The sequence below is a fragment of the Chaetura pelagica genome, unplaced genomic scaffold, assembly GCF_000747805.2.
Source record: "Chaetura pelagica isolate M959 unplaced genomic scaffold, ChaPel_1.0 scaffold1179, whole genome shotgun sequence".
NCBI classification, from domain to species: Eukaryota; Metazoa; Chordata; class Aves; order Apodiformes; family Apodidae; genus Chaetura; species Chaetura pelagica.
Genome location: NW_009954637.1, coordinates 1 through 9270, shown reverse-complemented (window position 1 = coordinate 9270; position 9270 = coordinate 1). Strand labels below are relative to the sequence as shown.

At 53.4% G+C, this 9270-nt stretch overlaps 2 protein-coding genes across 2 annotated transcripts in view; one reads left to right on the top strand and one right to left on the bottom strand.

Annotated features, from left to right (window-relative positions):
- XPO7 (exportin 7) overlaps nucleotides 1-6488 on the top strand; it is a gene marked incomplete at its 5' end in the record, with an annotated part of 36578 nt that extends 30090 nt beyond the window's left edge. Inside the window, 6 exons of the mRNA XM_010005598.1 lie at nucleotides 468-703; nucleotides 1752-1890; nucleotides 2561-2721; nucleotides 4958-5056; nucleotides 5335-5462; nucleotides 6236-6488. Coding sequence (XP_010003900.1) covers nucleotides 468-703; nucleotides 1752-1890; nucleotides 2561-2721; nucleotides 4958-5056; nucleotides 5335-5462; nucleotides 6236-6329 — 857 coding nt within the window. The remainder of the gene's footprint in view (nucleotides 1-467; nucleotides 704-1751; nucleotides 1891-2560; nucleotides 2722-4957; nucleotides 5057-5334; nucleotides 5463-6235) is intronic.
- Nucleotides 6489-8695: 2207 nt separating this feature from the next.
- Nucleotides 8696-9265, bottom strand: PBDC1 (polysaccharide biosynthesis domain containing 1; the record flags this gene model as incomplete). Its single annotated transcript, XM_010005597.1, has 3 exons — nucleotides 8696-8799; nucleotides 8911-9022; nucleotides 9131-9265. Coding segments are annotated over 3 exons (351 nt in total), but the record flags the coding sequence as incomplete, so codon positions are not given.
- Nucleotides 9266-9270: the final 5 nt, after the last annotated feature.

The window sequence follows — 9270 nt, the reverse complement described above, 5'->3', positions numbered from 1 at the left end:
CTGCTGAACACATGCTTGGAGACAGGGAGATGCTTGTGCTTGGAGACAGGGAGATGCTTCTGCCTGAAGTGCTGGGTGGGCAGGCAAGCAGGGGCAGGGGCTTTGCCATGCAAATGAGGGAACAGATGCCAGCCAGGAGCAGGAGCCCAGCAGAGCCCCATGTGAGTGTGCAAGGGGACACGGGCAAAGCTGTGGAGCAAGTGGAGGGCAATCCTGTCCTGGTGCTGCCCTGTTCCCACTGCAAAATGACATGCAGTTGTGTATAGGCTGGGCTTGATGGTCTTAAAGGTCTTTTCAAGCCTCAGTGATTCCTAGTAGAGCCACACCAGAAGGTTCCTTAACCTTTTTCTGGGGAAAAAGTCTGTGATGCTTGTGCCTGACTTCTCGGGCACTCCTTGTGCCTCTGCTTCTGTTTCTCCTGCACCCTGGGAGAGGAAGGCTTTGGATGTGGTGGCAGAAACACTGAGTCTCCTTCTGTGCCCACATAGGAAATCGTATCCTGACGCTTGGGGAGGTCCCAAAGGATCAGGTCTATGCCTTGAAGCTGAAGGGGATTTCCATCTGCTTCTCCATGCTGAAGGCTGCGCTGAGCGGGAGCTACGTGAACTTCGGGGTCTTCCGCCTCTACGGGGATGATGCACTGGACAATGCCCTGCAGACCTTCATCAAGCTTCTGCTCTCCATCCCTCACAGTGACCTGCTGGTGAGCCCACACCTGCCACTGGCAACGTGAACACGTGGCTAGGGAAGGCAAGGATGGGAAGTGTGGAGCTCCTGGAGAGAGTCCAGAGGAGATGATCCCAGGGCTGGAGCAGCTCTGCTCTGGAGCCAGGCTGGGAAAGTTGGGGTGTTCAGCCTGGAGAAGAGAAGGCTCCAGGGAGACCTTAGAGCACCTTCCAGTGCCTGAAGGGGCTCCAGGAAAGCTGGGGAGGGACTTGGGACAAGGGCAGGGAGGGAGAGGACAAGGGGGATGAATTAAAACTGGATGAAGGTTGGAGATGAGGAGGGAATTCTTTGGTGTGAGGGTGGTGAGAGCCTGGCCCAGGTTGCCCAGGGAAGCTGTGGCTGCCCCATCCCTGGGGGTGTTGAAGGGCAGGTTGGATGGGGCTTGGAGCAGCCTAAGCTGGTGGGAGGTGTCCCTGCCCATGCAGGGGGTTGGATCTAGATGATCTTTCAGGTCTGTTCCCACCCAAACCATTCCATGATTCAAGTTGTTCCCATCTCTGTGACTGCATCCAGCACCTTACTGATTTGATACACCAAACCAATGCTCCTGAGACATGCAACTCTTGAGATGGGGCAGCTTGGCAGGACTCCCAGCAGAGTGCCCCCAGGTCTGGGGGGTGCTGAGGGGTCAGTGGCACTGCCTGCAGTGCAGACATGCTGATTTTGATGTGCTCTGGCACTTGGGCAAGGCCACCTGGAGAGCCAGTCCTGCCTCTCCATCTCCACATGGCCATTAGGCAGCTCACACTCCCCATTAAGAGCCAAGCAGTGGGGAGAGGTATTTAGAGATAAGTGTTGGGAGCCTGCTGGGCCATGGTTGCTGGAGCCTGGTTGGAAGACTCTTGGTGGGGGAGAAGGAGGGGAAAATATGTTGGCCCATATGCTGGGAGAGAGGTTGGTTTGTTCTCTTTCCAGAAGATGGGGTAAGCACTTCCCACGTGATGAATGAGTGGGTTGGGTCTAACAGGAGGATTTAACTGAAGGTTACAGGCCTCAATTTTTTTTCTCTCTTCCTTTCTCTACAGGATTATCCCAAGCTCAGCCAGTCATACTATTCCTTGCTGGAAGTTCTTACCCAGGACCACATGAACTTTATAGCCAGTCTGGAGCCTCATGTAATCATGTATATTCTCTCTTCCATTTCAGAAGGCCTCACTGCACTAGGTAACTACCTCTGCTCTTTGTTGTGAAGACAGGCTGGGAGAGTTGGGGTGTTCAGCCTGGAGAAGAGAAGGCTCCAGGGAGACCTTAGAGCAGCTTCCAGTGCCTGAAGGGGCTCCAGGAAAGCTGGGGAGGGACTTGGGACAAGGACAGGGAGGGATGGGATGAGGGGGATGGATGGAAACTGGGAGAGGGAGATGGAGGTTGGAGATGAGGAGGGAATTCTTTGTTGTGAGGGTGGTGAGAGCCTGGCCCAGGTTGCCCAGGGAAGCTGTGGCTGCCCCATCCCTGGGGGTGTTGAAGGGCAGGTTGGATGGGGCTTGGAGCAGCCTGGGCTGGTGGGAGGTGACCCTGCCCATGCAGGGGGTTGGATCTGGATGAGCTTTCAGCTCCCTTCCCCCCCAACCCAGTCTGGGATTCCATCATTCTATGAACTAAATGCTACCCTGTGAATGGGTGGAGGAGTTTCACCTCCATTGAGGCTGGAACATGAGAGATAGTGGAGCTGTGAGTGAGGAGGTTGCTGCCCTGGTCAGGGTTAGATGGTCTTTGCTCACAAAGTCCCTGCAAGGACCCCGATAAATGGTGTTTCCTGGGATCCTGCCCAGGTGTGTCAGAGCCAGGGCCGTGCTGGCAGCAGCCCAACATCTCCCCCTCTCTCCTGTTGTTGCAGACACCATGGTTTGCACAGGCTGCTGCTCCTGCCTGGACCACATTGTCACCTATCTCTTCAAGCAGCTGTCCCGCAGCACCAAGAAGAGGACAACCCCTCTGGCCCAGGAGAGCGACCGCTTCCTGCACATCATGCAGCAGCACCCAGAGATGATTCAGCAGGTACATACCTACTAGTGGGACCAGCAGAAGCAGAGAGGTGATTGTCCCCCTGTGCTCAGCACTGGTGGGGCCACACCTGGAGTGTTGTGTCCAGTTTGGGGCACCTCAATCCCAAAGAGATCTTGAGGTGCTGGAGCCAGGACAGAGGAGGCAACAAAGCTGGGGAAGGGAATCAATCTGATGATGAAGGCTTGAAGGAGCTGGGGATGTTTAGTGTGAGGAAGAGGAGGCTGAGGGGAGAGCTCATCAGTCTCACCAACTACCTGAGAGGTCATTGCAGAGGTTGGTGCTGGTCTCTTCTCACAGGTCATTAGAGACAGAACAGGAGGGAAGAGCTTCAAGCTGCACCAGGGCAGGGTCAGACTGGACATGAGGGAAAACTTCTTCACAGCAAGAGTGGTTGGAGACTGGGACAGGCTGCCCAGGGAGGTGGGGGAGTCACATCCCTGGGTGTGGAGATGGGTGAGGGGCGAACTTTGTGGAGCAGGGCTGATGGTTGCACTGGGTGATCCCAAGGGGCTTTTCCAACCTGAATAGTCCTATGATTCTATGACTAAAGGGCCTCCCAGTAGGATGGCACAGGGAGCTCCCCAGTGAGCCTGGAATTCTCATGGCATGATGGAACACGGGTCTCTCTGCTCTAGAGCCCCAGGCTGTGCCAGAGGAAGAGGGGAATTTATTTGGTTTTTGTTATGTTTTGCATCTCTCCTATGTGTTCATCATGTAGTAGTTGTGATTCAGGGCTGTACTTCTCCCTGGGCAAGGAACACCAGGTTTGTGAGAGGAAATAGCCAAAAATGAGCTTTTATTTAAAAAAAATAACACTGTTCTAGGCAGTCCTGGCAGCCTGTAGAAACAAAACCAGGAGACAGACATTGAACCTGAGAATGTGCCCTCTTCTGCTTTAAAAATAAGGAGGAAAGGCTTGAGAGAGGAAAGTCTGGGAGAGCTGGGGCTGCTCAGCTGGAGAAGAGGAGCCTGAGGGGGGATCTCCTCAGTGCTGATCAATATCTCCAGGGGGTGGCAGGAGGGGGGACCAGACTCTGCTCAGGGGTGTCCAGGGCCAGGACAAGGGGCCATGGGCACAAACTGGAGCCCAGAAGCTTTGACCTGAAGAGGAGAAAATCCTTCTTGGCTGTGAGGGTGGCAGAGCCCTGGGCCAGGCTGCCCAGGGAGGCTGTGGAGTCTCCATCCCTGGAGACCTTCCAGCCATTCCTGGATGTGTTCCTGTGGGATCTGCTCTAGGGGATCCTGCTCTAGCAGGGGGTTGGACTGGCTGATCTCCAGAGCTCCTTCCAGCCCCACCAGTGTGAACATCAGGGGTTGTAGAAATCCCTGGCACAATTCAATGGTCCATGTGCCCTCCCAGCAGAGCAGGCACCGTGGGGTCCCTGTCCCCAGCAGGGCTCTGCTGTGTCTCCTGTGGGGACCACATGAAGGTTGTTTTTGCTGCCTTGGCAACGTTCTCACCTGCCTTCAAAACAGCCTCTGCAGAGTGGATTTGGTGATGGAGGGTTGTTTTTTTTCCCATGCTGGTAGCACATCTGCCATCTGTCTCCATCCACAACCCCTGGGACAAACATGGAGCTTGCTGGGAGTTGTCTTCTCCCAGGTTCAGGAGTGTGTGCAGTGGCAGAGGAGTGACCTGAGACATTTTCCTTGCTTGGCTCAGGCTTAGCAAGGAAACAAACTCCACACACCAGGTAGTTTAGGTACCTGAGTGTCACTGCTTGTCCAGATGTCAGTGTGACTCCCACAGGAGAGCAGGGAATATCATTCCACCCTTGCTGGTAGGTCAAAAGCAGAGACAAGCAGGCTTTTTTTTTGGGGGGTAGAAGCTGTTTTCTGAGGATAAAAAGAGCAACTGCATCTTCCAAACCAGCTGGGTGAGATCCTGGCTTGATCCCAAGGAGGCTGTGGAAGGGAACACAGAGAGTGTGGATGTGGGGAAGCTCCCCAGGGCACCAGAGCTGGTGCTCTCTACATTTAAGCACTTGCTGAAGTGAAGATGAGACAAATCTTTCCCTTGGGGCAAGGTTGGAGTGTCAGGAATAAATGCCCCAACAGCTTTCAGCACCTCCTCCATGTGAAGTTCTCCATCAATTCCTGGAGGCTCCAGGTCCTCCTCCTCTTGTTCTATGGTGCTGAGAGCTCTGTAGCACTGAGGCTCCAACACTGGAGGTGAGGAGAAGGCTGGGATGGAAGGGCTGGTTTTAAACTCCTTCCCTCTCCCCAGATGCTGTCGACAGTGCTGAATATCATCATCTTTGAGGACTGCAGGAACCAGTGGTCAATGTCTCGGCCTCTGCTCGGCTTGATACTGCTCAATGAAAAGGTAAAAACCCCACCTTCCCATCCCAGCTGGAGGAGCTGGCTGGGCTGGGCTGATGCTGGAGCTTTGGGGCTGAAGGGAACAGGGTGGGAAGAGTGTCCAACCCTCCCCTGCAAGCAGCCTTGGCACAAAGGAGTCCTCCTAACTTTCATGTTTTGAGGGCACTAGAAGAGCTGGGACGTTTTTCCTTCTCTCTTCCCAAGAAGCTAAGTTGTGTCACAAAGCCCAGGTGGTTTCTCCTCTGAAAATGAACCCATCCTTCTCTTTGTCTCCCTCCCCAGTATTTCTCTGACTTGAGGAACAGCATAGTGAACAGCCAGCCTCCAGAGAAGCAGCAGGCCATGCACCTCTGCTTTGAGAACCTCATGGAAGGCATTGAACGCAACCTCCTCACCAAGAACAGAGACAGGTCAGTGGGGGCCAGAGACCCCTCTGTGGGTGCTGAGCCCACCCTGAGGTGTGCTGAGCCCACAGCTTCCTGCAGGAGCATGGTTTAGAGAGTCTGTGGTCCTCGTGGTGAGCAAAGCCATGCTCAAGGGAGCAGAAGCATGCTCCAGGACAAGGGAGGGGATTGTCCCCCTTAACTGGGCTCTTGTGTGACCCCATCTGGAGAACTGTGTCCAGTCCTGGAGCCCTCAACATAAGGAGGGCTTGAACCTCCTGGAGAGAGTCCAGAGGAGGCCACAGAGGTGATCCCAGGGCTGGAGCAGCTCTGCTCTGGAGCCAGGCTGGGAGAGTTGGGGTGTTCAGCTTGGAGAAGAGAAGGCTCCAGGGAGACCTTAGAGCAGCTTCCAGTGCCTGAAGGGGCTCCAGGAAAGCTGGGGAGGGACTTGGGACAAGGGCAGGGAGGGAGAGGACAAGGGGGATGGATGAAAAGTGGGAGAGGGAGATTGAGGTTGGAGATGAGGAGGGAATTCTTGGGTGTGAGGGTGGTGAGAGCCTGGCCCAGGCTGCCCAGGGAAGCTGTGGCTGCCCCATCCCTGGGGGTGTTGAAGGGCAGGTTGGATGGGACTTGGAGCAGCCTGGGCTGGTGGGAGGGGTCCCTGCCCATGCAGGGGGTTGGATCTAGATGATCTTTCGCCTCCCTTTCCACCCAAACCACCCCTGTTTCCGCAAAGCCCTCCAAGAAAAGAGGGGGGGTGCCCACCTCCCCTGCCTCTCAGCCCTGCCTCTTCCCCCCAGGTTCACCCAAAACCTCTCAGCCTTCCGGAGGGAGGTGAACGACTCCATGAAAAACTCCACCTACGGCGTGAACAGCAACGACATGATGAGCTGACGTCTCCCAACTTCCACCTGTACAGAGCAGCATCTCTTGGGCCTGGCCCGGAGGGGTTAACGTTTCCGATGGAAAGAAAAAAGAGGGCGTTTCTAATCCCTGCTCTTCCCCAGGGCTGGATTGAGGTCTCCAAGTCCGGTGGGAGGAGGGAACAGGAGGAGGGGTTGTTGAGCTCACAAGGGGGCAGGGTTGTGCTTCTGTTTCCATGGGTATTAAAAAAAAAAAAACCACAAAAAAAAGGGGGTTGGAAGGGCATCAAAACAAAAAGAAAACCACAAAAAAACAAAACCCAGGTGCAACAAAAATCCAGCACATCTCCCTTCCCTGAATGTCTGGGTGGAAACGCCAGCGCTCTGCTGCAGCCTGCCTTGTAAAATACAAACAACAAAAAGAAACATGTACATTTTTTCATAACATTTTGAACAAGGTTTCTATGGACTCCGTTTCAGAAAAAGAAAAAAAAAAAAAAAGGAAAAAAAAAAAAACAGAAACACCAAAAAAAAAAAAGTGTGATTGAAAATTTTTACAGAGTCTCGATGCACCCGGTGCTGGCGTGAGGGTTGTGTGTGAGTTGAGGAGGAGTGTGGGCCTGAAGCCTTTGCTGGGCACGGGGGTGGGTGTGTGAAAGTGGCAGAGATGAATTTAGTGACAAGTGGAGAGAGAGAGAGAGAAAGAAGCAGGGAAAAAAAAAAAAATCATTAAAAAAAAATGATACAAACCAAGTGGGGGAGGAGAAAAAAAAAATCGATGAGGACGGAGAGAGAATAAAAATAGAAAAGGAACAAAAAAATTTAAAAAGGCAAAAACCACAAGGATAAAAAAAAAAAAAAAGGCAATGTAAAGTTTCCCAAATGTATATTTTTTTCTTATTGAGCCCCTGGAAATCACGACTCCCTGTTCCAAGTCCTGCCCTTGTTATTAGGAACTCGAAGCCATTGCAGCGTGACCTTCCATCCGTGCTTGCTCGTGGGTGTCTCTCCCCTCCCCAGGTGTAGCAGTAGCCACTTGTCCCCTCGTCACCCCGCTCCTGGCAGGGCCCTCACCCCCTTCCCACCCCATCCCGGGCTCCTGCCCTTCTCCTCACTGCCTTGTTTTCCTTTTTCTCCCCCATTTCAGTGAGCAGGCAGCAGGCCGGGGACGCTCGGGCTCTGGGGAGCTCGGAGCTGCTGGAACCACCTCAGAGGGTTCTTAATAACAAGACAATGCCTCAAGCATGAAGTATCTCACACCCCCCTGATAAAAATGATTCCATTTTTTTTTTGGCTAAGTCACCACAATAAATGTTTTGGATGGAAAATTGACTCAGAGAGGAAAAGCTGATGGGGGAGGGAACCAGTTTGCCTTGTACTTTTTCCACTATTGTTGCTGCTAGTCGTGTGCATCCTCTTGCTCAGCTCTACACTCAGTCCTTAGGGTTCAGTTTCTCTTCCCAGACACCACCTATTAATTTTATTTCTTTTTTTTGTTTTTGTTCTGGTTTATTTTTGGTTTCTCTGTGTTTTCTTTCCTCTGGCTGATTGTGTGTTGGGTCCCCTTTTTTTTTTTTTCCCCGCGTGAGCAGATTGCTGGTTGACTTTGTAAGGGTGTTTGCTGCATCCAGTGTAAAGCATTGTGACTGCAAATAAAACTTCAATGGTTTCTACTGAGCTGTGTCTGCCTGAGCATCACCTGCCAAGCCCCAAAGCTCCTGCTTGGGGGTGTTTTCCAAATGAAATGGGTTAAAAAATGATCTAGAAACGGGGTTTTCTTGCTGGGGGAAGATGTTTCTGAGCTGGAAGGTGTTTTCATTTTTAGACAAGGGGGTGATGGTTTAAAACTGGGAGATTTGAGACCTTAGAGCAGCTTCCAGTGCCTGAAGGGGCTCCAGGAAAGCTGGGGAGGGGCTTGGGACAAGGGCAGGGAGGGATGGGATGAGGGGGATGGATGAAAACTGGGAGAGGGAGATGGAGGTTGGAGATGAGGAGGGAATTCTTGGGTGTGAGGGTGGTGAGAGCCTGGCCCAGGTTGCCCAGGGAAGCTGTGGCTGCCCCATCCCTGGGGGTGTTGAAGGGCAGGTTGGATGGGGCTTGGAGCAGCCTGGGCTGGTGGGAGGTGTCCCTGCCCATGCAGGGGGGGTGGATCTAGATCATTAAGGTCTCTTCCCACCCAAACCATCCCATGATGCTATAAAGTGGCCTGAGCCATAGCTGAGGGCTGGGTCTGTTCTAAGGAACAACCTGCAGCACAAACAATTCCATGGGCCTGGTTTACTTTTAAAAAACATTTATTTACAGGCTGAACTTGGAGGAGGAGGGAGGCAGCCCTTCTTGAACCACCCCAAAAAAGACTTCTCCTGGGCTTGGCACTGAGAGAATCCAATCCCATCCTCACCCTGATGACCCCTCAGGGGTCCCCAGCTGCCTGTACACCCCACTATTCCACCCTTCTCTGTTCCGGGCGATCTCGATGGCAAAAAACTGGATCCTGGTGGCTAAAAGAAGGGGGGGAGGGGGGGAAAAAAACCCAATGTCAAGAGCAGATCCTTGGGGTTCAGCACCCCCTTTTCCAACAGGGCCAGGCCCCAGCCCTGCCAGGCCCTCACCAAAGATGGTGTTGTCCTCAGTGTAGCCCTGCTGGCAGTCCAGGCGCAGCAAGGTGCCGTAGTTGAAATCCTCCACCACCCCCTGGAAGCCCAAGCAGAACGGGCGCCACTTCTGGGGGGCAGAGAAGAAGAAGCCTCAGCACGTCCTGGTTGAAGCCCCTTTTCCCCCCCCCCTCACTCTGGGGAAAATTCATCCACGTGTGTCCCCTTCCCCACCCACCTCCTTGGCGGGCTCGGATTTCAGCTCTTCTGGGTCCAGGACGTCAATTTTCAGGTCCCTGAAGGTTCTCCTGAACTCCTCGTAGATCTGGTCGTCAACTTTGGTCAGGTTCAGGAACTTGGGGTCCACGGAGGAGATGA